At 42.8% G+C, this 27,643-nt stretch overlaps 1 protein-coding gene across 2 annotated transcripts in view; it reads left to right on the forward strand.

Moving 5' to 3' along the window:
- The first annotated feature begins 277 nt into the window (after positions 1 to 277).
- Positions 278 to 27,643, forward strand: part of LOC110505037 (large neutral amino acids transporter small subunit 3) — a 44,091-nt gene continuing 16,725 nt past the window's right edge. The window contains exons 1-5 of one of the 2 annotated variants that reach the window (XM_021583980.2): positions 278 to 649; positions 10,454 to 10,618; positions 10,751 to 10,949; positions 14,883 to 14,938; positions 15,056 to 15,132. In XM_021583980.2, coding sequence (XP_021439655.1) covers positions 10,465 to 10,618; positions 10,751 to 10,949; positions 14,883 to 14,938; positions 15,056 to 15,132 — 486 coding nt within the window. In that variant the 5' untranslated portion in view covers positions 278 to 649; positions 10,454 to 10,464. The remainder of the gene's footprint in view (positions 650 to 10,453; positions 10,619 to 10,750; positions 10,950 to 14,882; positions 14,939 to 15,055; positions 15,133 to 27,643) is intronic. The other variant, XM_021583981.2, reaches the window with a different exon arrangement.

The raw sequence follows: 27,643 nt of genomic DNA on the forward strand, positions 1-27,643 counted from the left end.
GGGACTGGGGCCCCGTACCCTATGCTGTGTGCTCTGAAGGATAGGGGGCCCATTTAATTGAGAGGGTACCCAAAGAAAATGTTGGCACTGTTAGAGGTTACAGATAGAGAAGGTGAATTTCTGTCCTGTATATATGAAACTTAATGTCACCAATTCGAATAGGTATAATGGAGGAAAAGGGAGTTTATCTTCTTTTCATGTTTTTATGTGAAAAGGTGAAAATCTTCTTCCTCACTCTCACGTTTTCATCGTTGTCACTTTCCAGGAGACTACAGGTAGCCTACGCCCAGTCCGCACTGGCAGAGAAATCCACGACAAAGACAAAGGAATACAAATAGGCTACCCATAGTGGGGAGTGGGCGGATTGCTAGGAAGTCAAATTACAATGAGTGAAGTCAAATTCGGAGAGAAAGGGGAGTCAACCGAAGAGTGGGAGAGAAAGAGTACACGAAAAAAAAACGTTTACATTATGCCGTGTCAGTAAAGACTCGTAAGAAGACGGTGTAGTTTTGATATAAGAGACCAGTGTTTTGTTTTAGGAAGAGAAGAACGTGACATTTGAAAAATAGTTTTCTACAGCTAGAAACTTTCTCTCAGAGTTCTGTACTACAGACTGTGGGGTTTTTTTTGAGAAAGAAAGACAACTGAAGTAAGTGTTATTTTTTTAAAATTGGAAACGTAAACATATTTTAGTTGACTTTATATGTAAAAGCGACAGTAAACGCGACAAATAAAAGCTAGAAAATGTGCCGAAATGCCACAAGCACCGGCCTCACTTCTCACACACGTGGCACGAGACTTTTAACTAGCTATTTCCTTACGTTACATTTTGGTTTAGCTGAAGCGTTTGAATAGCGTTTTAGCAATTTCTTCCAGACGTAGATAGCTATATGTGCTTGTTAATTCGTTATTAAAATGACAAAAGTCGATTTGTTATGTTATGATATTTGCTTGTTATCTTTGGATGACAATAATGCCTATTAATTAGGCCAAGTTAGCTAGCTAGCTTGTTAGCTGAGCTGACATTAACCAGGTTAGTTAACGTTACTATTTTGGAAGTGACTGTAGTTAACTGAGCCGGGTAACGTTACCAACCTAGATACTTCGCTGCCTGCACCCGCACGCCTGACCAGCATCACCACCCTGGATGGTTCCGACCTTGAATATGTGGACATCTATAAGTACCTAGGTGTCTGGCTAGACTCTAAACTCTCCTTCCAGACCCATATCAAACATCTCCAATCGAAAATCAAATCAAGAGTCGGCTTTCTATTCCGCAACAAAGCCTCCTTCACTCACGCCGCCAAACTTACCCTAGTAAAACTGACTATACTACCGATCCTCGACTTCGGCGACGTCATCTACAAAATTGCTTCCAACACTCTACTCAGCAAACTGGATGCAGTTTATCACAGTGCCATCCGTTTTGTCACTAAAGCACCTTATACCACCCACCACTGCGACTTGTATGCTCTAGTCGGCTGGCCCTCGCTACATATTCGTCGCCAGACCCACTGGCTCCAGGTCATCTACAAGTCCATGCTAGGTAAAGCTCCGCCTTATCTCAGCTCACTGGTTACGATGGCAACACCCATCCGTAGCACGCGCTCCAGCAGGTGTATCTCACTGATCATCCCTAAAGCCAACACCTCATTTGGCCGCCTTTCGTTCCAGTTCTCTGCTGCCTGTGACTGGAACGAATTGCAAAAATCGCTGAAGTTGGAGACTTTTATCTCCCTCACCAACTTCAAACATCTGCTATCCGAGCAGCTAACCGATCGCTGCAGCTGTACATAGTCTATTGGTAAATAGCCCACCCATTTTCACCTACCTCATCCCCATACTGTTTTTATTTATTTATTTTTATTTTTCTGCTCTTTTGCACACCAATCTCTACCTGTACATCACCATCTGATCATTTATCACTCCAGTGTTAATCTGCATAATTGTAATTATTTGCCTACCTTCTCATGCCTTTTGCACACAATGTATATATAGACTCCCCTTTTTTTCTACTGTGTTATTGACTTGTTAATAGTTTACTCCATGTGTAACTCTGTGTTGTCTGTTCACACTGCTATGCCTTATCTTGGCCAGGTCGCAGTTGCAAATGAGAACTTGTTCTCAACTAGCCTACCTGGTTAAATAAAGGTGAAATAAAATAAAATAAAAAAAAATAAAAAAAACTTCAGTCCTCATTTGGCAAACCGGTCAATGTCAATATTTTGCCATTGGAACTAGCTGGCTAACTGCTGCTAGCTAATGTGATGGAGATGTGTAAAAATAAACTTGGTTATTTGAACTAATATATATAGTGCCAGTCAGAAGTTTGGACACCTACTCATTCAATTATTTTTTCTTTATTTTGTGCATTGTAGAATAGTAGTGAAGACATCAATAGTAGTGAAGACATCAAAACTATGAAATAACACATGGAATCATGTAGTAACCAAAAAAGTGTTAAACAAATAAATAAATATATTTAATATTTTAGATCCATCAAAGTAGCCACCCTTTTCCTTGATGACAGCTTTGCACACTCTTGGCATTCTCTCAACCAGCTTCATGAGGAATGCTTTTCCAACAGCCTTGAAAGAGTTCCCACATATGCTGAGCACTTGTTGGCTGCTTGTCCTTCACTCTGCGGTCCAACTCATCCCAAACCATCTCAATTGTGTTGAGGTCTGGTGATGGTGGAGGCCAGGTCATTTGATGCAGCACTCCGTCACTCTCCTTGGTCAAATAGCCCTTATACAGCCTGGAGGTGTGTTTTGGGTCATTGTCCTGTTGAAAAACAAATTATAGTCCCACTAAGCGCAAACCAGATGGGATGGCGTATCGCTGCAGAATGTGGTAGCCATGCTGGTTAAGTGTTCCTTGAATTCTAAATAAATCAGTGTCATCAGCAAAAGCACCATCACACCTCCTCTATGCTTCACGGTGGGAACCACCCATGCCAAAATTGTTCACCTACTCTGCGTCTCATAAAGACATAGCGGTTGGAACCAAAAATCTAAATTTTGACAAATTTCCACTGATCTAATGTACATTGCGTGTGTATTTTGGCCCAAGCAAGTCTCTTCTTATTGGTGTCCTTTAGCAGTGATTTCTTTGTAGCAATTCGACCATGAAGGCCTGTTTCACACAGTCTCCTCTGAACAGTTGTTGACGTGTCTGTTACTTGAACTCCGTGGAGCATTTATTTGGGCTGCAATCTGAGGTGCAGTTAACTCTAATGAACTTATCCTCTGCAGCAAAGGTAACTCTGGGTCTTCCTTTCCTGTAGCGGTCCTCATGAGAGCCAGCTTCATCATAGCGCTTGATGGTTTTTGCGACTGCACTTGAAGAAACTTTAAAATTTCTTAACATTTTCCGCATCGTCTTAAAATAATGGACTGTCATTTCTCTTGCCATAATATGGAACTTGGTCTTTTACCAAATAGGGCAATCTTCTGTATTCCACTCCTACCATGTCACAACACAACTGATTGGCTCAAACGCATTAAGAAGGAAAGAAATACTACAAATTCACTTTTAACAAGGTACACCTGTTAATTGAAATGCATTTCAGGTGACTACCTCATGAAGCTGGTTGAGAGAATGCCAAGAGTGTGCAAAGCTGTCATCAAGGCAAAGGGTGGCTACATTGAAGAATCTCAAATCAAATATATTTTTGATTTGTTTAACACCTTCTTGTGTTAAACAAATCAAATCAAAGTTAAATTTGTCACGTGTGCCGAATACAACGGGTGTAGTAGACCTTAGAGTGAAATGCTTACTTACAGGCTCTAACCAACAGTGCAAAAAATGTATTAGGTGAACAATAAGTAAGTAAAGAAATAAAAATGACAGTGAAAAATAACAGTAGCGAGGCTATATACAGTAGCGAGGCTACACACAGGCACCGGTTAGTCGGGCTGATTGAGGTAGTATGTACATATAGATATGGTTAAAGTGACTATGCATATATGACGAACAGAGGATAGCAGTAGCGTAAAAGAGGAGTTGGTGGGTGGCGGGACACAATGCAGATTTCCCGGTTAGCCAATGTGCTGGGGTACTGGTTGGTCGGGCCAATTGAGGTAGTATGTACATGATTGTATAGTTAATGTGACTACACATATATGATAAACAGAGAAACAGCAGCAGCGTAAAAGAGGAGTTGGGAGGGGGGTGCACACAATGCAAATAGTCCGGGTAGCCATTTGATTACCTGTTCAGGAGTCTTATGGCTTGGGGGTAAAAACTGTTGAGAAGCCTTTTTGTCCTAGACTTGGCACTCCGGTACCGCTTGCCATGCGGTAGTAGAGAGAACAGTCTATGACTGGGGTGGCTGGGGTCTTTGACAATTTTTAGGGCCTTCCTCTGACACCGCCTGATGTAGAGGTCCTGGATGGCAGGCAGCTTAGCCCCAGTGATGTATTGGGCCGTACGCACTGCCCTCTGTAGTGCCTTGCGGTCGGAGGCCTGGCAATTGCCGTACCAGGCAGTGATGCAACCAGTCAGGATGCTCTCGATGTTGCAGCTGTAGAACCTTTTGAGGATCGGTGATCAGGCCTACCAAATCAAATCAAAATCAAATCAAATTTAATTTGTCACATACACATGGTTAGCAGATGTTAATGCGAGTGTAGCGAAATGCTTGTGCTTCTAGTTCCGACAATGCAGTAATAACCAACAAGTAATCTAACTAACAATTCCAAAACTACTGTCTTGTACACAGTGTAAGGGGATAAAGAATATGTACATAAGGATATATGAATGAGTGATGGTACAGAGCAGCATAGGCAAGATACAGTAGATGGTATCGAGTACAGTATGTACAAATGAGATGAGTATGTAAACAAAGTGGCATAGTTAAAGTGGCTAGTGATACATGTATTACATAAGGATACAGTCGATGATATAGAGTACAGTATATACGTATGCATATGAGATGAATAATGTAGGGTAAGTAACATTATAAAAGGTAGCATTGTTTAAAGTGGCTAGTGATATATTTACATCATTTCCCATCAATTCCCATTATTAAAGTGGCTGGAGTTGAGTCAGTGTCAGTGTGTTGGCAGCAGCCACTCAATGTTAGTGGTGGCTGTTTAACAGTCTGATGGCCTTGAGATAGAAGCTGTCTCTCAAAGCACTTCACGATGACGGAAGTGAGTGCTACGGGGCGGTAGTCGTTTAGCTCAGTTACCTTAGCTTTCTTGGGAACAGGAACAATGGTGGCCCTCTTGAAGCATGTGGGAACAGCAGACTGGTATAGGGATTGATTGAATATGTCCGTAAACACACCTGCCAGCTGGTCTGCGCATGCTCTGAGGGCGCGGCTGGGGATGCCGTCTGGGCCTGCAGCCTTGCGAGGGTTAACACGTTTAAATGTCTTACTCACCTCGGCTGCAGTGAAGGAGAGACCGCATGTTTTCGTTGCAGGCCGTGTCAGTGGCACTGTATTGTCCTCAAAGCGGGCAAAAAAGTTATTTAGTCTGCCTGGGAGCAGGACATCCTGGTCCGTGACTGGGCTGGATTTCTTCCTGTAGTCCGTGATTGACTGTATACCCTGCCACATGCCTCTTGTGTCTGAGCCGTTGAATTGAGATTCTACTTTGTCTCTGTACTGACGCTTAGCTTGTTTGATAGCCTTGCGGAGGGAATAGCTGCACTGTTTGTATTCGGTCATGTTACCAGACACCTTGCCCTGATTAAAAGCAGTGGTTCGCGCTTTCAGTTTCACGCGAATGCTGCCATCAATCCACGGTTTCTGGTTAGGGAATGTTTTAATCGTTGCTATGGGAACGACATCTTCAACGCACGTTCTAATGAACTCACACACCGAATCAGCGTATTCGTCAATGTTGTTGTCTGACGCAATACGAAACATGTCCCAGTCCACGTGGTGGAAGCAGTCTTGGAGTGTGGAGTCAGCTTGGTCGGACCAGCGTTGGACAGACCTCAGCGTGGGAGCCTCTTGTTTTAGTTTCTGTCTGTAGGCAGGGATCAACAAAATGGAGTCGTGGTCAGCTTTTCCGAAAGGGGGGCGGGGCAGGGCCTTATATGCGTCGCGGAAGTTAGAGTAACAATGATCCAAGGTCTTTCCACCCCTGGTTGCGCAATCGATATGCTGATAAAATTTAGGGAGTCTTGTTTTCAGATTAGCCTTGTTAAAATCCCCAGCTACAATGAATGCAGCCTCCGGATGAATGGTTTCCAGTTTGCAAAGAGTTAAATAAAGTTCATTCAGAGCCATCGATGTGTCTGCTTGGGGGGGGATATATACAGCTGTGATTATAATCGAAGAGAATTCTCTTGGTAGATAATGCGGTCTACATTTGATTGTGAGGAATTCTAAATCAGGTGAACAGAAGGATTTTGAGTTCCTGTATGTTTCTTTCATCACACCATGTCACGTTAGTCATAAGGCATACGCCCCCGCCCCTCTTCTTACCAGAAAGATGTTTGTTTCTGTCTGCGCGATGTGTGGAGAAACCCGTTGGCTGCACCGCTTCGGATAGAGTCTCTCCAGTGAGCCACGTTTCCGTGAAGCAAAGAACGTTACAGTCTCTGATGTCCCTCTGGAATGCTACTGTTGTGTCGTCTGCAAACTTGATGATGGTGTTGCATGGCCAGGCACGACTTCAGTCGTGGGTGAACCGGGAGTACAGGAGGAAATGTGTTATTTCATAGTTTTCATGTCTTCACTATTATTCTACAATGTAGAAAATACAAATAAAAGTACAAATACAAAGTACAAATAAAAACCATTGAATGAGCAGGTATGTCCAAACCTTTTTGATTAATCGGAATGGCCGATTTCAAGTTTTCATAACAATCGGAAATCGGTATTTTTGGGCGGCAATTTGATTTAATCTTTAATTTTATTTACACCTTTATTTAATCTTTATTTAACTAGGCAAGTCAGTTAAGAACACATTCTTATTTTCAATGACGGCTTAGGAGCAGTGTGTTAACTGCCTCGTTCAGGGGCAGAAAGACAGATTTTCACCTTGTCAGCTCGGGGGATCCAATCTTGCAAACGTACAGTTAACTAGTCCAACGCAATAACCACCTGCCTCTCTCTCGTTGCACTCCACAAGGAGACTGCCTGTTATGCAGTAAGCCAAGGTAAGTTGCTAGCTAGCATTAAACTTATCTTATAAAAAACAATCATAATCACTAGTTAACTACACGTGGTTGATGATATTACTAGATATTATCTAGCGTGTCCTGTGTTGCATATAATCTGACTGACCATATAATCTGATTGAGCATACAAGTATCTAAGTATCTGACTGAGCGGTGGTAGGCAGAAGCAGGCGCGTAAACATTCATTCAAACAGCACTTTCGTGCGTTTTGCCAGCAGCTCTTCGTAGTGTGTCAAGCATTGCGCTGTTTATGACTTCAAACCTATCAACTCCCGAGATGAGGCTGGTGTGACCGAAGTGAAATGGCTGGCTAGTTAGCGCGCGCTAATAGCGTTTCAAACTTCACTTGCTCTGAGCCTTGGGGTGGTTGTTTCCCTTGCTCTGCATGGGTAACGCTGCTTTGATGTGGTGGCTGTTGTCGTTGTGTTGCTGGTTCGAGCCCAGGGAGGAGCGAGGAGAGGGACGGAAGCTATACTGTTACACTGGCAATACTAAAGTGCCTATAAGAACATCCAATCGTCAAAGGTTAATGAAATACAAATGGTATAGAGGGAAATAGTCCTATAATAACTACAACCTTAAACGTCTTACCCGGGAATATTGAAGACTCATGTTAAAAGGAACCACCAGCTTTCATAGGTTCTCATGTTCTGAGCAAGGAACTGAAACGTTAGCTTTCTTACATGGCACATATTGCACTTTTACGTTCTTCTCCAACACTTTGTTTTTGCATTATTTAAAACAAATTGAACATGTTTCGTTATCTACTTGAGGATAAATTGATTTCAATTATGTATTATATTAAGTTAAAATAAGTGTTCATTCAGTATTGTTGTAATTGTCATTATTACAAATAAAACATTTTTAAATCGTCCGATTAATCGGTATCGGCTTTTTTGGTCCTCCAATAATCGGTATCGGCGTTGAAAAATCATAATCGGTCGACCTCTAATATGTGTGTGTGTGTGTATGTATATATATGTGTGTGTGTGGGTCCTAAATTTGAGGACATGGGGTCAGCAAGAATGAACTTCACTTCCTTCCTAACATAGCGAAGACCCACTACCACCCCACAGAGTCGGTAACCAGAGAGACAAGTTTGAGGTTAGGCCCGTAGAGAGACAGCTGTGAGTGAGTCACTGATCACGCACTATTGGCGGGGTTGTGTTTTTTAGACACCATTGGGAACAGAAGTCCCGTGCTGTGTGTTGTTTATTGAATGAGAACATGAAAGTAAATTGTTTTTCCTGATGTCTTGTCCTGTTGTCCAGCCCATGAGGTTGGTAAACCCCACTGGTCAAGGTCAGATTCAGAATGATTCCTTGGGGAGAGAGAGAGTGGAGAGAATTAGTTTTAAAAACAGTGTAATAATAACCATGTCATAAGTATTTCTAATAGGCTTCCACACATTTTCAAACCTCTAACCTACACACAGCCTTATCCATAGCTGAGTAAATATCAAGTAGAAGTTTGTTACATCATGTTGCATCATTCACCTGTATCCTAGCTAGGCTAGAGGTGTACAGTAGTCTGCGATACAGGCACTGCAGGAAATAATGTGGGTTTGTGGTCTGCTCTTTCTCCAACAGACACAAACATTACACACTTCGCTGTGATATGATAGGGGTTGACAGGTGTTTGTTAACTGTAAATGACCTTGTTTTTTTGTGCTTCTACTTGTTTGCAAGCCTCTGTAGTGCGTATTCACCTCAGCTCCCAGGACTGTGCTAATGGACGAGTCGTTCAGTTGGCCGTAAACCTGTCTTTCCGTCTAGTGTTGGGGTTCAGTCTCTCGCTCTGTCAGAGATTTGTTGAATGGTGAATGTTGAATAATTGAAAAACAAATACAAGGGGATGGAATTTAGATGTTATATTTTTGAGTAGTGCACCATAAATAACATGTCCACATTTCTTACACTGGTACAGTCACCCTTCTACACTCCCCTCTTTATTACAAACAACTATTTACCCACTCAAGGCCAAGGGGAAGGAAGGAGTGATAACAGCACAAGTAGGGGGGAAAAGAGGCAGGAAATCTTGTGAAGTGAGAGAACCCACAAATGCTGATGCTGCAGATACTCAACTAGTCTATAGAAGGACAGTTTTAATCAGCACAACTGTTTTCAGCTGTGCTAACATAATTGCAAAAGGGTTTTCTAATGATCAATTAGCCTTTTAAAATTATAAACTTGGATTAGCTAACACAACGTGCCATTGGAACACAGGAGTGATGGTTGCTGATAATGGGCCTCTAATACGCCTATTTTTTTTATTTCACCTTTATTTAACCAGGTAGGCAAGTTGAGAACAAGTCCTCATTTACATTTGCGACCTGACCTATGTAGATAAGCCATTTTTTTTGTGTGTGTTTTTTTGTGCCTTTTCCAGCTACAATAGTCATTTACAACATTAACCATGTCTACACTGTATTTTTTTATCAGTTTGATATTTGAATGGACAAAAAAATGTGCTTTTCTTTCAAGAACAAGGACATTTCTAAGTGACCCTGAACTTTTGAACGGTAGTGTACGTTGCAAAGTGCCTGTGAAGATGTTCCTCATTGTTGAGAGAGTAAAGAGAGTCGTGTGTGATTGTGTGTCCAGCATGGGGTGTCAGTTACAAGAGATTGCCCTCTTCAGATACTTTCTTGGGACAAAGGATTGAGCTGTTCTATGCTTAATCACATTACACACAGTCACACACACACATTCTCTATCTCCCCCCGACACACACCACCCATTTTTTTATTTTTTTTCTCACAGCCATCTCTCAATAAAACACATGCTCTCGGTCTGTCCTTAAGACCCACATGCACAGTTTTGTATTGCTCTCCTTGTGGGGACCAAATAATTGATTCCCATCCAAAATACTATTTTCCCTAACCCTAAATCTAACCCTTAACCATAACCCTAAAACTATAGCTATCCCTAAACTTAAGTATAACCCTAATTGTAAACCAAACATAAAATAGCATTTTGCCTCGTGGGGACCGGCAAAATGGCCCTACTTGCCAAAAGTTCATTTTTTACTGTCCTTGTGAGGACTTCTGGTACCCACAAGGATAGTTAAACAAAAACACGCGCACACACACCGGACTCCCTCATAAATTATGTTGAATGGGTTTCCTGTTCACATCTGTCCAACCCCCACTTAGGCAAACTCAAGACCACTGACACAGATGCCCCCCTCTCACTGACTGGATCCTAGCCAGTGTCCACTTGTCAAAGTGACATACTGGCCTATAGCTGGAAATGTGTAGTCTAATACTGTACTGTTGGCTGTAACATCTACATGAATCTCTCTCTCTCGCTAGCAGCAGCAGCAATGGCGCCCTCTCTCCTCCAGGCCTATAGGAGGCGCTGGTGGATGGCTATGACGGCGGTGTTGGAGAACCTTCTGTGTTCTGCCGTGCTGCTGGGATGGGGCTCACTCCTCCTCATGCTGAAGGGCGAGGGCTTCTACTCACACCTCTGCTCAGGTAGAACACACACACAGAGAGGAGGAAGGCAGTTTCACGCTGTCTCTCATGCACACACTATTCCTCAGCATACATTATATGTTATCAAGGATGAGGGGTCACCTCTCCCACTCCCCCCTTTTTCTACCATAGAGAATGACACGAAGGCCCACATGCTGGCGCTGGGCAACAAGTCCTCCTGGGAGAGTGGTATCTGGGTGAGCTGTGTGGACCAGGAGGAGATGCTCAACCTGGGCTTCACCATCGGCTCCTTCCTCCTCAGCGCTGCCACCCTGCCCCTGGGCATCCTCATGGACAAGTACGGCCCGCGTCCACTACGCCTCCTCGGCAGGTAATAATAGAACATTAACTAGTGGTGGGCACCAATAGCGATAATTCGGTATGGTTTCGATATCGTTTGATATGGATATGAGCAAGGTATATCTTGATATGGGTTTATCCTTGCCGTTAACCTACACTATTATGTAAAAGAGCATACGTTACTGTTGGGGGCGGTGGTAGCCTTGAGAGTTAGCTGGAGAGTTAACGGCTTCAATATCCTTTATACCATCAACTGCCGTTGAGCAAGGCACTATACCACTAAGTGCTCCAGGGCCGCTGCTAGGCAATAAATCAAAAATGTTATTGAATGATATTGTCCCTGCTAGCACAAGACCTTCTCACGAGTTCTGAACATAGCATACTTAAAGGAAAATGTTTCTTTAGTCCATTGTTAATATAGTCCCAAAATGTGTTGCATGTCAGCAATCAAGTTTTCAAGCATTTTGAAAGTTAAACATCTTAAACTTGATTGCTGACATGCAAAACATTTTGGGACTATATCAACAATGGATGAATGAGGGGAGGGCTTGGCCGGTAGGGATGTCCTTGTCTCATCGCGCACCAGCGACTCCTGTGGCGGGCCGTGGTTGCCAGGTGCACGGTGTTTCCTCCGACACATTGGTGCGGCTGGCTTCCGGGTTGGATGCGCGCTGTGTTAAGAAGCAGTGCGGCTTGGTTGGGTTGTGTATCGGAGGACGCATGGCTTTCAACCTTCGTCTCTCCCGAGCCCGTACTAGAGTTGTAGCGATGAGACAAGATAGTAGCTACTAAAAAAACAATTGGATACCACGAAATTGGGGAGATAAAGGGGTAAAATAATAACCATAAGGGGGAGTAGGTAGCTGACTAGTGGTGGCTATCCAGCAGCCTGATGGTCTGAGGCTAGATGATCTTCTTGGCCTTCCAGCGACACCTGGTGTTGTAGGTGTCTTGTAGGTCAGGCAGTGTGTACCCAATGCCTTGTGGTCCGTGGTGTTAAGAGTTGCTGTACCAGGCTGTGATGCAGCCCGACAGTATGCTCTCGATGGGGCTCTTGTTGAACACTGTGAGATCCCTCTGGAACATGCCGAATTTCTTCAGCATCCTGAGGTTGAAGAGCCGCCGACAACTTTTTTAGGTTGTCTGTGTGGTTGGACCATTTCCCATTCCAGTCCGCGTGATCAAAACAGTGGCGCGTGAATTCTGATTGGTCGGACCAACGCTGTACAGCCCTGATCACCGGAACTTCCATCTTGAGTCTTGTAGTTGGGAAGAAGCAAGATGGAGTCATGGTTGGATTTATCAAAAGTAGGACCGAAGAGGGCCTTGTACCTGTGTCGAAAATTCATGTAGCAGTGGTCAAGAGTAGAATTTTTGGGAGCACGGTTCTCAAATTACTTTTGGTAAAGTCCCCCGCCACAATGAACGCTGCCTTCGGGAATGAGGTTTCCATTTTGTTCAGGGTCCAATGAAGATCTTTGAGAGCCCTTTTGGTGTCAGTTTGGGGCGGGATGTACATAGCCATGGCGACAATCCCGGTGAACTCTCTCGTCAGGTAAAATGGACATAATTTTAGAATCAAGTATTCCAAGTCCCGGACGCAGAAACTAGCAAGGTCCTGTACATTTCCCCCGTCGCACCATGTGTTATTGGTCATAAAGCAGAGCCCACCAACCTTGCTCTTGCCAGAGAGAGCCTGCTTCCTATCTGTGCGAAAAACTGTAAAACCCGCTGGTTGTATGTAATCCGTCTAGATGCCGGAGGAAAGCCAAATCTCAGAAATACAGAGTATGCTAAACAATCACAGAAGTGCACACACAAACAAAGTAAATATGGTTACAAGAAAGGATATGGGAATGTGCCCTAGTGGGCTAAACCGGCATGGCGGCTTGTTAGACAAAAGGGGAGTGGGGGTCAGCTGAGAAGTCACTACAGAGTTGATAATTATAACAATCAATATATATATTTACGAGTCTGTCCGCCCTCTCTGTCGTGGTTAGAATGGATAGTTCAGAGTGACATTCATTCATGTCGTCATGGATAGATGTTTCGGCGGTTGTCGTTCTTCGCGTTCAATGATACCGAATTCCTAGCTGGAGACTAGTAATTAATATCAAAGACTTGTTCTTATTCTGTCGGTATAGATAGTCTAAGAGTTTAACCACGTGGTATGGTTAAAAGATTCAGCCATCTACTCAAACCTTGGCCCTCTCGTTATCGAGATAAGCTGGTCTACAACCTTTGTCCTCTCGTAATTGAGGGAAACATGGTCTGTTAAGAAATTCTCAACGTGGGGGCTTTAATCGGGAGAGCAGAAAAAGGCCTGTCCCAGGATGCCCGACCATAACTGTGCTGGTGGGCGGTCCTCTGATTTAGTTAAACTCCAAAGGGAATTGGAGTTTCCTTCATTAAACAGTCCAAAATCACATTACACAATTTCACAAACAGTATCATCCACACTCATTCATCTTATACAACTATTAGTTATAAACCTCATATCTGAGGATATTATAGAAACAGCGTTATGGTAATGTGGCCGTATTGTCTCCCATGAGTTTCACAAAATTGTACCAAACGGACCAGTTTGTAGCTGGATTCTTCACCGCTCTTTTATACCTCCAGAACATAAATGTTGTTCGGACCTCAAGTTCTGTGAGGTGGAAGAAATTCCTTTGTTCTCTTCTATGAAAATTCACTCTCTCTCTCTACTGTGGCCATGAGGAGATAATCTCCTCCAGGATAATCTCCTCTCTGACCACAGCAGCCTGGGTGTAGGAGACAGGGAGAGGGGGATGGGGCTTGCTGTACCCAAAGAGGGCAACGGCATGACACTGTCATGCCTCGACCGCTGCCTCTAGAAGTAGCGCACGACACTCGCCCGCCAGTTGCCTCCCTCTACACTCTTAGGAAAAAAAGCAAACTAAAAAGGATACTCATCTGTACCCATAGGAAAATAATTTTTGGTTCCAGATAGAACCATATTGGGTTCCATGTAGTTTTTCCGGAAATTGTAGTAACAGTCTGTTACATTCTGAAATGATTGCCCTAGCTTTAAATCTTGTTTTAATTTTTTTTGCATAGCTGAGATCCAGGCAAGAAGCAACTCCCTAGGGAATTATCAAAGTTTTCAGTGAAACGTCAGCATTCAGCTACAGCCAGCATGTTTGTGAGGATGCAGGAATTATTTTGTATGCTAGCTAACGTTACCTAGCTGTGTAGCCTATATTATAATATGAATGACACTGTATGATAACGTTACAGTACTTTTATATTTGAAATAGAGGGGTAAACATTCATGATTGATATGCCAACGTTACTTGATCATGAAGCAAGTTTGTTCGCTAACTCGCAGGAGTTAGCTGTGTATTGTTAGCTAATTTTAATGTGTATGGACAAGAACATAAATCCTTAATTGTCTGCAAATGCTTGTGGATTGTTGCATTATTCACGAGAGTAATATGGTTTGGTTGCATTATTCAATATTGTACTATGTTTCAGAAGAAAAGTTGCTGGGATCGTTAAATAGTTTGTGCTAGTGGCTTCTGAAATATTTACGGGCAGTTTGAGCTGAGGAGCGAGAATGTTGCATTGCCAACCACAATGAAAGGTAAGGTAAGGCAAGGATGTGATGTGAATTGAAAAGTAGAAATCTCTTTTGCCTGTCCGTTCCTCAGACTCTCCATCTCTCGTAGTGGGAATAGGGCCTTATTAATTTTGTGTGTAGGACAGACGAAAGCGGTGTGTGAACTCTGTAATGACTGATCATGGGTGTAGGAGAACACCAGCCTCGTTGGAATCTCTTCCTGGGGAAAAAGTGGGAGATGGAGAGCAGATAGAGATATTTGACAAATAAACCCCATCTCTCTCCTTGGCCTAAAATGGACCATTATTTGTTAGTACATTTATAATAATGTATTCCATATTTTATATATTCATCTAAAAATTAAACGTTATTTTTCTGCAGTTTTTGTTTTGGTCTCTCCTGTGCCATAATGTCAATATCAGCGTACGATCCTCCACGTAAGTGATAGACATTATCCCCAACAACACAAAATACACACAGTCACTTGCTGATACCTGTAGATGACAGACATAGTTATTTTTAAACAATGCTTTGCTGCTCTCTCCTCTTATCAGGGCTCTCTGCTCTCATCTTTCTGGCCCTCTCCTTCAACGGCTTCGGTGGCATTTGCTTGACCTTCACCTCCCTCACGGTGAGACACACAGACACACAGACAGACAGAGAAAGGAACAATATTTCACTGCGACACTGTTCTCTACACTGTTCCACATATTTTTTCTATTATAATATTTGTTTGTGTATCTTGCTCTTTGTGAAATGCGAGTTAGTCTAAGGAAGCTAGCATGTGCCTAATGCTAATCGCTTACTAGCTAGCTGCCCTTTAGCTAGGGCAAAGTAAACGTTAGCTCTAACACAGGTTGCTACCTGTGGTAGTGTATATCAGCATGTTTGTGCAATGGCGTCTTCTGAATCATATAGCCTATTCTAAAATCTTTGTCTAAATGTAACATTTATGCATCTATTCAAATGATATTAGGGTCCTCTGAGAAACACTGACCAGCACTTTGGCTCCTATCCTGTCATAACACCTACCTGGATTTTCTGTTGTTATGCCAAAGAACACCAACCATAGAGTAATCATTCTATTAGATGTTGCCCATATTGCACTAACAACCTGATAGCCCGACTTTCATGCAAACATTTGGTGGCTTAGAAAGGAAAAAGGATATCTTCTTCAGATGTGCATCAGAAGTAAGATTCATATAGGCCCAATGTTGGCTACGTCTAAATCAATAAAACATACATCTGGTGCTCCTACATTATGTGGTGCTCCTCTTTTTTAAAGTTAGGAGCATCAGTGCTACCAATAGAACATTTTAATTTATACAACTGGTGGGTGTAATCCTGAATGCTGATTGGTTAAAACCATATTCCAGCCGGTGTCTATTCCACAAGTTACCACCGGCTAAATATATGACATTAAAATGCCTATTTACTCTGTTTCATCCGACTGCTCAATCCACTGTCTCATCAGCCCAGCCATGCACTTTATACATTTGAACTCCACTATAAAAAAGCATCTACACATTTAGACAGACATTTGATTTTCAACAGTGGAGATTTGTATAAACCTTGCTGTCTGTCTCTGGCATTTGCAACATTGTTTCAATATTCAAATTCGATCTCCAGCTGTCCCATAGTAATGAACGTGTCGGGATGAGACCGACAGGCAGCGTGTCTCAGTCAGTTCAAAAGCATGAATCAGCTGGCATAATTTGTATGGATATATACAAAGAAATGTCAATTGAAAAAAGGTCAAATGAAACAAAGTGCAGCTAGTTTGCAGTCTTTCCAGCTTCAATTTGACGTGATTGGGTTAGCTGTGTTGTCTAGCTCCTCTGAACAACAGTGTCCTGACGAGTGAGCACATTTTCTATGCCAGGTGAAACCGCGCCTCATTAGTTCATTGTCCTGGATGTATTCAAATAAATGTCACTAGAAAACAGCTTATGCGAATGCAGCTACTTTGCTGTTATTCTGGCTGCACTGACGTAACAGTAAGTTAGGCGTAGTTGGCTAGCTAGCAAGCAAGGGATAAGAACGTTACCAGCCAGTATGGCAATGGAACATTTAGAACCAACAACTGAGTCTCATCCATAGATGCAGAACAAAAAGACTGAACAACTGGGTCGTGTCTCTAGCAACCGAACCGATAGAACGAATGACCAGCCAGCTTGGGTAGGAACCCTAGATTTGTGTCAAGGCTCTTGGTGAAGGATGAAATAGTATGAATAAATTCGTCAAAATAACGTTTCTAATGAAAATGTCGATCATTATTTGAATATGTTGGTAGCCCGTTGTATTAAAGTGATAATGCCCTCAAAGCCGATGTTTGGAGGATATATTGGCACTGTTAACAACAGCCGTGCCTATTTTATATATATATCGTCCAAACACTGGCTTCTCCGGCATTGTCACTTAATTAGAGCCGTGGTTGTAGGGCCCTATAAAATCAGTTATCTTTAGCTAAATTCTAATTTCCCATTTTAGTATTTTTCTTATTTACCTTGTTTCATTCAGGTTTTACTCAATCACACTTTTGTGATTATTTTTTATTTTAAGTCCACAACAATGCTTAAACCACATCGGGAGATCCCTTTCGAGGTCTGGAAACAGTAAAAACAATTGCCCTTTTAATTCAATTTTGCACTGTTTGTCTAGCTGTGTTTTTTATGTGCTACACATTTGACAGTGTAGGCTACATACAGTGGGGCAAAAAAGTATTTAGTCAGCCACCAATTGTGCAAGTTCTCCCACTTAAAAAGATGAGAGGCCCTGCGATACAAACAATTATACACTGCTCAAAAAAATAAAGGGAACACTAAAATAACACATCCTAGATCTGAATGAATGAAATATTCTTATTAAATACTTTTTTCTTTACATAGTTGAATGTGCTGACAACAAATTCACACAAAAATGATCAATGGAAATCAAATTTATCAACCCATGGAGGTCTGGATTTGGAGTCACACTCAAAATTAAAGTGGAAAACCACACTACAGGCTGATCCAACTTTGATGTAATGTCCTTAAAACAAGTCAAAATGAGGCTCAGTAGTGTGTGTGGCCTCCACGTGCCTGTATGACCTCCCTACAACGCCTGGGCATGCTCCTGATGAGGTGGCAGATGGTCTCCTGAGGGATCTCCTCCCAGAGCTGGACTAAAGCATCCGCCAACTCCTGGACAGTCTGTGGTGCAACGTGGTGTTTGTGGATGGAGCGAGACATGATGTCCCAGATGTGCTCAATTGAATTCGGGTCTGGGGAACGGGCGGTCCATAGCATCAATACCTTCCTCTTGCAGGAACTGCTGACCCACTCCAGCCACATGAGATCTAGAATTGTCTTGCATTAGGAGGAACCCAGGGCCAACCGCACCAGCATATGGTCTCACAAGGGGTCTGAGGGTCTAATCTCGGTACCTAATGGCAGTCAGGCTACCTCTAGCGAGCACATGGAGGGCTGTGCGCCCCCCCAAAGAAATGCCACCCCACACCATGACTGACCCACCGCCAAACCGGTCATGCTGGAGGATGTTGCAGGCAGCAGAACGTTCTCCACGGCATCTCCAGACTCTGTCACGTCTGTCACATGTGCTCAGTGTGAACCTGCTTTCATCTGGGAAAAGCACAGGGTGCCAGTGGCGAATTTGCCAATCTTGGTGTTCTCTGGCAAATGCCAAACGTCCTGCACGGTGTTGGGCTGTAAGCACAACCCCCACCTGTGGACGTCGGGCCCTCATACCACCCTCACGGAGTCTGTTTCTGACCGTTTGAGCAGACACATGCACATTTGTGGCCTGCTGGAGGTCATTTTGCAGGGCTCTGGCAGTGCTCCTCCTCGCACAATGGCGGAGGTAGCGGTCCTGCTGCTGCGTTGTTGCCCTCTTACCGCCTCCTCCACGTCTCCTGATGTACTGGCCTGTCTCCTGGTGGCGCCTCCATGCTCTGGACACTACGCTGACAGACACAGCACAGCACCTTCTTGCCACAGCTCGCATTGCTGTGCCATCCTGGATGAGCTGCACTACCTGAGCCACTTGTGTGGGTTGTAGACTCTGTCTCATGCTACCACTAGAGTGAAAGCACCGCCAGCATTCAAAAGTGACCAAAACATTAGCCAGGAAGCATAGGAACTGAGAAGTGGTCTGTGGTCACCACCTGCAGAACCACTCCTTTATTGGGGTTGTCTTACTAATTGCCTATAATTTCCACCTGTTGTCTATTCCATTTGCACAACAACATGTGACATTTATTGTCAATCAGTGTTGCTTCCTAAGTGGACAGTTTGATTTCACATAAGTGTGATTGACTTGGAGTTACATTGTGTTCTTTAAGTGTTCCCTTTATTTTTTTGAGCAGTGTATAATTCTGCCAGGTAGGGGACTTTGCAGTCAACATTTAATTAGGAAGATTTTTGGGAAAGACTTCGTTCAAATAGCGCATAATGCCTGAATTCCGCATCGCAAAGATTCAACCAAGACTTACATTTACATTTGAATCGTTTAGCAGACACTCTTATCCAGAGTGACTTACAGTTAGTGCATTGATCTTAAGATAGCTAGGTGGGACAACCACATAGTGCCTTCAGAAAGTCTTCCCATTTTGTTGTTACAGCCTGAATTCAAAATGGATTAAATATATATTTTTCTCACCCATTTACACACATTACCCCATAAAGACAGTGAAAACATGTTTTTAGAAATGTTTGCAAATGTACATAAGTATTCATACCCCTTTGCTATGACACTTCACAGTGAGCTCAGGTCTATCCAATTTCCTCTGCTCATCCTTGAGATGTCGCTATAGCTTAATTAGAGTCCACATGTGTCCAATTCAATTGTTTGGACATGACTAGTATTTCTGTCTGTAAAAAAAAAAAAAAACTTTTGTGGGGAAAACTCATTCTGATTGGCTGGGCCTAGCTCCCCTGTGGGTGGACCTGGATCCCAAGTGGGTGGGCCTATGCCCACCCATGGCTGTGCCTTGCCCAGTCATGAGAAGTCCGTAGATTAGGGCCTAATGAATTTATTTCAATTAACTTATTTCCTTCCATGAAGTGTAACACAGTAAAATCTTTGAAATTGTTGCGTGTTGCGTTTTATATTTTTGTTCAGTATATCTGGCCTGAATGCTAAACCAGGCACAACTCATCATCTGTCTAACACCATCCCTACCGTGAAGCATGGTGTTGACAGCATCATGCTATGGGGAGGCTTTTCATTGGCAGAGACAAGGAGACTGGTAAGGATAGAGGGAACAATAAATGGAGCCAAATACAGGCAAATCCTTGATGAGAACCCGCTTCAGAGTGCAAGGTGACCGGAAACATGACCGAATACAAACAGTGTAGCTATTCCCTCCGCAAGGCAATCAAACAAGCTAAGCGTCAGTAGAGAGACAAAGTAGAATCTCAATTCAACGGCTCAGACACGAGGTATGTGGCAGGGTCTACAGTCAATCACGGATTACAAAAAGAAAACCAGCCCCGTCACGGACCAGGATGTCTTGCTCCCAGGCAGACTAAATAACTTTTTTGCCCGCTTTGAGGACAATACAGTGCCACTGACACGGCCCGCAACCAAAACATGCGGACTCTCCTTCACTGCAGCCGACGTGAGGAAAACATTTAAACGTGTCAACCCTCGCAAGGCTGCAGGCCCAGACGGCATCCCCAGCCGCGCCCTCAGAGCATGCGCAGACCAGCTGGCTGGTGTGTTTACGGACATATTCAATCAATCCCTATCCCAGTCTGTTGTTCCCACATGCTTCAAGAGGACCACCATTGTTCCTGTTCCCAAGAAAGCTAAGGTAACTGAGCTAAACGACTACCGCCCCGTAGCACTCACTTCTGTCATCATGAAGTGCTTTGAGAGACTAGTCAAGGACCATATCACCTCCACCCTACCTGACACCCTAGACCCACTCCAATTTGCTTACCGCCCAAATAGGTCCACAGACGATGCAATCTCAACCACACTGCACACTGCCCTAACCCATCTGGACAAGAGGAATACCTATGTGAGAATGCTGTTCATCGACTACAGCTCGGCATTTAACACCATAGTGCCCTCCAAGCTCGTCATCAAGCTCGAGACCCTGGGTCTCGACCCCGCCCTGTGCAACTGGGTACTGGACTTCCTGACGGGCCGCCCCCAGGTGGTGAGGGTAGGCAACATCTCCACCCCGCTGATCCTCAACACTGGGGCCCCACAAGGGTGCGTTCTGAGCCCTCTCCTGTACTCCCTGTTCACCCACGACTGCGTGGCCACGCACGCCTCCAACTCAATCATCAAGTTTGCGGACGACACAACAGTGGTAGGCTTGATTACCAACAACGACGAGACGGCCTACAGGGAGGAGGTGAGGGCCCTCGGAGTGTGGTGTCAGGAAAATAACCTCACACTCAACGTCAACAAAACTAAGGAGATGATTGTGGACTTCAGGAAACAGCAGAGGGAACACCCCCCTATCCACATCGATGGAACAGTTGTGGAGAGGGTAGTAAGTTTTAAGTTCCTCGGCGTACACATCACAGACAAACTGAATTGGTCCACCCACACAGACAGCATCGTGAAGAAGGCGCAGCAGCGCCTCTTCAACCTCAGGAGGCTGAAGAAATTCGGCTTGTCACCAAAAGCACTCACAAACTTCTACAGATGCACAATCGAGAGCATCCTGTCGGGCTGTATCACCGCCTGGTACGGCAACTGCTCCGCCCACAACCGTAAGGCTCTCCAGAGGGTAGTGAGGTCTGCACAACGCATCACCGGGGGCAAACTACCTGCCCTCCAGGACACCTACACCACCCGATGTCACAGGAAGGCCATAAAGATCATCAAGGACAACAACCACACGAGCCACTGCCTGTTCACCCTGCTACCTTCCAGAAGGCGAGGTCAGTACAGGTGCATCAAAGCTGGGACCGAGAGACTGAAAAACAGCTTCTATCTCAAGGCCATCAGACTGTTCAACAGCCACCACTAACATTGAGTGGTGACTGACTCAACTCCAGCCACTTTAATAATGGGAATTGATGGGAAATGATGTAAAATATATCACTAGCCACTTTAAACAATGCTACCTAATATAATGTTTACATACCCTACATTATTAATCTCATATGTATACGTATATACTGTACTCTATATCATCTACTGCATCTTTATGTAATACATGTATCACTAGCCACTTTAACTATGCCACTTTGTTTACATACTCATCTCATATGTATATACTGTACTCGATACCATCTACTGTATCTTGCCTATGCCGCTCTGTACCATCACTCATTCATATATCTTTATGTACATATTCTTTATCCCCTTACACTTGTGTCTATAAGGTAGTAGTTTTGGAATTGTTAGCTAGATTACTTGTTGGTTATTACTGCATTGTCGGAACTAGAAGCACAAGCATTTCCCTACACTTGCATTAACATCTGCTAACCATGTGTATGTGACAAATAACATTTGATTTGATTTGAAATGACCTTAGACTGGGTGGCAAAGATTAACGGGACAATGACTCCAAGCATACAGCCAAAGCAATGCTGGAATGGCTTCAGAACAAGAATGTGAAAGTCTGAGTGGCCCAGCCAAAGTACAGACTTGAATCCCATTGAAAATCTGTGAAAAGACTTGAAGATTGCTGTTCACCGCCACCCCCTATCTAACTTAACAGAGCTTGAGAAAATCTGCAAGGAAGAATGGGAGAAAATCCCCAAATCCAGATGTACAAAGCTGATCCAGACATACCCAAGAAGGTGCTTCTACAAAGTATTTCCTCACATTCTATTCATTTGCTAAAATGTCTAAACATGTTTTCACTTTGTCATTATTGGGTATTGTGTGTAGATATGTGAGAAATCTATTTTGAATTCAGTTGGTCACAACAAAATGCGGAATAAGTCCGGGGGTATGAATACTTTCTGAAGGCAGAGTAGCCTAGTGGTTAGAGCGTTGGACTGGTAACCGAAAGGTTGCAAGTTCAAATCCCCGAGCTGTCGTTCTGCCCCTGAACAGGCCCACTGTTCCTAGGCCGTCATTGAAAATAAGAATTTGTTCTTAACTGACTTGCCTAAAGGTAAAAATAAATAAATAGTAAGAATGATTTACCTCAATGTAGCTATCAGCAAAGTCAGATCTAGTATGTTTTTTTAAATTTATCATTATATGAACTAACCGTTTCTGGAATGTTCTGTTTTTTCCCATCAATTATATAGCATTATTACAAACAAACAAACAAAAAATCACTGGCCTAACTGGGCAATTGACGGATAATTGACTGACCCGGAAGGTTAACAAAACCTCCCCGGGCCCGCAGCAGCCCTATGTGTTGAGCCAAGCAGTATTTTCAAATATAGGTCAAATGCATGGGAGTTGTATTTGAGTCAGTGTATTTGGGTATTTTGGGTATTTTCAAATGCATTGAAATATTCAACTACTTATCTTTTATTTGAAAAGACATCTGAATACTTCGAATGTATGTGAAAGTAATTGAGATATTTAAAATAGTATTTGAACCCAGGTCTGACCCATATCACTGAAAAAACAATATAGGTTTTGGCCTGTTTGTATGATGTGCCAACAGGTGTTTTTGCAGCACAAATGAAAGACAATTACCCAGTATTGATTGTTGAGTAATATGGTGGTGGTCAGCGTCATAGAACTAAGAAGACAGAGAGTGTTGTGTCTGGAAGCTATTTGTTTGTGTGTGTGTGTGATGTGGTGTATGCACGTCATCTGATATGGGGCACCTTGTCTGTGTTTGTCTTGGGCAACCAGTGTGCTATTATTACCCTACTGAAGGGCTGTGTATGTTAGTCAGGTGTTGTTTAGTCCGTATCTTAGTCAGGTGTTTAGCCTTTTTCCGTATGGAAATTGTCCCACTTGTGCCTCCCACCAATCGTAAGCCCTGACTTGTCACACATCCTCCTCTGCTCCGCCCATCCACCTCTACCCAAAACACACAAGGGCGCCCTCCCTCCCTCTCATCTCAAAGCGTTTTTCCATTGTCACACATATACACCAATCTTGCTAGACATTGACATTCACTCTTCACCATTTGTCCCTTTCTGACCCCTCTACGATGTCTCTGTTTTTCCAAGCGGTTCTATATGTGACAGAGATTAATATCTGAGACGTATAAAGAGAATCTAATAGCAACAACTAACATGGTTAGGTTCTGGACAACGAAAGAAAGTTGAAATGAAAACCAATAGAGCAGTAGAAAATGATGGTTAATGGTATGAGGAAATCTTTATAAAATAATTGCCTCCATGTTTCTATGGTTGGATTTTGGCTAGGCTACTCTAAAGCAAGGTAAGACATGCCTCGTTATTTAAAGTAAAGTGGAACGTTCAGGTTTCAAACAATTATGCTGCCTCACGCTCACATTACAAAGTGGTGGGTGGTGCTCTGATAGCCTGCCTACTGTTGACTATAGCCTGCCTACTGTTGACTATAGCCTATGCACTGGAATGGGAGTCACACTTTAGTTATGAGTTGAGATTGAGAAATACAAATAGTAGCTATTTTTAGTTGTGGCTATCAAAACAGTTTTTAACTTCCGATTTACATTTAAGAATTTATTTGTTGTGCAATGACGACTGGGCTAACAAAAGCACTTTTCACTCCAGTACCAGCTTTTTTCCCCCAACTGGGCTCTGTATGCTGTGCGCATGTGATAAATAAGATGCTTGACAACTAATGAAAATACACATGAGCCAATTTTAATTCCACTAAATGTATGCAAATTAGACAAATAAATCATGACCGGTCAAATGCATTTTTGGCGGCTAACCGATTAACGGTTAACTGTTAACATCCCTAGTTAAAGGGGTTATATTGAGTTAAGGTTGTGTTTAGGATTGGCTGGTGGACAATTGGCATTTCATGCTATGTATAAGAGTAGGGCCAGGACTTTACCAGGAAAACACTAGACTATAACTAGGGCCTAGAGTTGTTTCTGGTCAGGAAAACCTCCTGGCCAATTTTAAGCGGTCTGAGGCTGAGCCGGCAGGTGATTGCTGTTCCGTTTTAAGATCTCCTATGGCAACCGCCACATTCCTCCCAAGCCCTCCCCCCCCTGTGTCTTGAGAGAGACAAACAGACAGACTGACAGGACCTGAGAAAGAGAGAGGGCAGATGAGACAGAGAGGGGTTTGAAAACAGGATCTTTAACTTTAACTTGGGCCCAGAGTATTTCCTGGTCAGGTTATATGGTCAGGAAACCCTCCTGGGCCTACAGAAGGGGGTGTAAGACAGAGAGAGGAAGAGAGTACTCTCAGCTGTGGTTTAGTGCTTCCTGCTAGGGGCGTGAATTTTTAAATGAAATTGGAATACTTAATGTTAACAAAAATCCCAAACTGAAAAAAAATTAAAATCACAGTGCAGTTATCACAAAACATATTATTTTGCTTGTTATAGGCTATAAAGGCCTGGGGAAAGAGGTGAACTTTAGGCTACTTTGGTCAATTTCTGAGGCATGCGAAACAGATTACCAAGACATATGCTCACCATGTTTTTTTTGCCTCCTCTCCCTCGTGCTGGCTTGCTTGGGGCTTCATTACATCGATTCTGTTGCAAAATGTTTCTTAAACAGAACCAAACCGGAGGGACATACTTGAAGTTGTCCAATAGAAACTCAAATCTTGGCACTCAGAAATGGGAGTCGACGAATCAATTTAGAGTTGACTCTGCACCTCACTATCATCGTTGTTGACAGTTGGAAAGGCAAGCAACATGTTAGGAGAATTAAGTTCTCATGTTCTTTAACCAATTAAATTAAATTACTCAGTCTGTTATATCAGGATTTGTAGGATACTGATAGAAATAAAAACAGAGGCCCAGTCTACAATAGTCAAATGTTTATTTACGGGAACGTTCTGCCTATCATTTCTTGTTCATTGGTCTATATACCTCACATTTCGTCATAAATGTCCCTCTCAGATACAATGGCAATAAAGTGATGATGAAGACAGCTTGGCTGTCGAAACATTGGTATTACATTTTTGCATCTGAGCTCCTAGAGTGTGCGGCTCTTTTATTTTCAATATAGTTCACAAGCCTTCTCACATTGTCTGCCACCTGTTAAACAATCTACTACAAGCCCAAGGTATCTCCCCTCCCTGGGTGGGGACAGAATGTCCTGTAAGGAACACAGTATTCCAGCCGGTCTGACGATGGCTCCATTTGTTTCTAACAAGGAACAGAAAGCGCTTGTTCAAATTCTTGACTAAAACTAAACACATTATATTCAGTGTTATGATTAAAATAAGATTCATACATTAATACAGTGACGGGGTAGTATCCTGTTCAGTTATAGTTCTACGTTAAATGTATGCATAATTTAGTCATTATTCATAAAAATCCCATAACAAACAGCAGCAAAGTCCTGTATGGCAATGCTATGAGAAGTTAAATGAAAAAGAAATGCAAACTTTGCAAGGTGAAATTGAGGTACATGTGTGGCCCTAGAAAATCCATAAATTTGTCTGCAAAATCACGTTTTAATAGAAAAACAACAGCATTGGAAGTCCACAACAATGCTTAAACCAACAAATGGCAACTGGATTGGTGCAAATAATCATGATGTCATTCAGCCGGGTAGGCATAGGCTATTTTGTAGTTCACCTTTAATTGAGAAGGTTTTGGGGAAACCCTTTCCATCTACCCGCAGACGTTTATCATTAGCATTATTGCTAACGGCTACACTGAGTATAGACTAGACATACACGCACCACACACACAATTGCCGAGATGCTTGTAAATTCGGATAGCCATCCATGCTTAGCCGTCATGTTGGTGCTAGCAAGATAAAAAAAATAAAAAAAAAGGCTAGATGGTGCCTAGGTATCAACAGCCAATTGAGTAGGAGCTGGAAACTTGAGTGAGCTTTGGTCAATAGCAATGAGTTGTCAGAGTATTTGCATAAAGTTCAGCTTTCCCTAATTTTCACGTCTCTCTCCCATTCTCCGCATCGACCAACGGTCCCCGCCCACTTAGCTTCCTTCATTTGAAAAGGAATGGGCTTCCGTTGTTTTATCGTCCCCAACGTGCTATGGATTTCTTGTGAAAGACCGGGGCGTTCCTGTGCCTTTTCAAAAAGTTGCAGGAAAATACGAATCACTGATGCATTTTGTGCATGTCTTATGATTTAACTTGGGTAAATTAATAAATTTTCTAATAAGTTCACTACATTTTTTAATACTATTGAATTCTGTTTTAATGTCAGGGATTCTGTGATTTTGGCTAGAATAACTTCTAGGACCCTAGTAGATGGTAGTACAGGTGCAATGCTTAACCATCTGAAAGGGATGCACGGTGAGACCCAAACCTTTGCTGCTAGCAGCGCAGCTGCATTGTGAATTCACATGGAATGCTAAATGGAAAACAGATACAAAAATGGCTGTTTAAACGTTAAGAAAGAGTGAAGAGGCCAACTGCTGTATAATCTCTTTCTTTGGTGACGCTAACATCAACTACACGTTTTGTCTCGCTCACAGTGTCATTCTTCCCTGTCTCTTTCTCTGTTTCTCTTAGACACATTTGCACCCATATTCTCTTTTCACAGATGTGCTTTTCATATATGTATATATCCTGGAATGCATTTTCAAATCCATGTCAAATTTCCAGTAATTCACATGAACATGACAGACTGTATGGTCTGTCAGTAAACCAGCTACACTATACAGTGCTTTCGGAAAGTATTCAGACCCCTTCCCATTTCCACATTTTATTACGTTACAGCCTCATTCTAAAATGGATTAAATGAATTTCTTAATTTGTAGTTAAAAGTTGTAGAAACTTCAAGGATGATCAATGGAAACAGGATGGATCTGAGCTCAATTTTGATTCTCAGCAAAGGGATACGTATACTGAATACTTATGTAAATGTAATGTGCACACACAAAAATACACTTTTTGCCTTGTCTTTATGGGATATTGTGTGTAGATTGATGAGGCGGGAAAAACAAATTATTTTAGATTAAGGATGTAACGTAACAATGTGGAAAAAGTCAATGTCTGAAGATCTCCCGAATGCACTGCATATACACAAGTATGTGGACACCGCTGCAAATGAGTGGATTTGGTTATTTCATCCACACCCGTTGCTGACAGGTGTATAAAATCAAGCA

The sequence above is a fragment of the Oncorhynchus mykiss genome, chromosome 31 (genome assembly GCF_013265735.2).
Source record: "Oncorhynchus mykiss isolate Arlee chromosome 31, USDA_OmykA_1.1, whole genome shotgun sequence".
In the NCBI taxonomy this organism is placed as follows: Eukaryota; Metazoa; Chordata; class Actinopteri; order Salmoniformes; family Salmonidae; genus Oncorhynchus; species Oncorhynchus mykiss.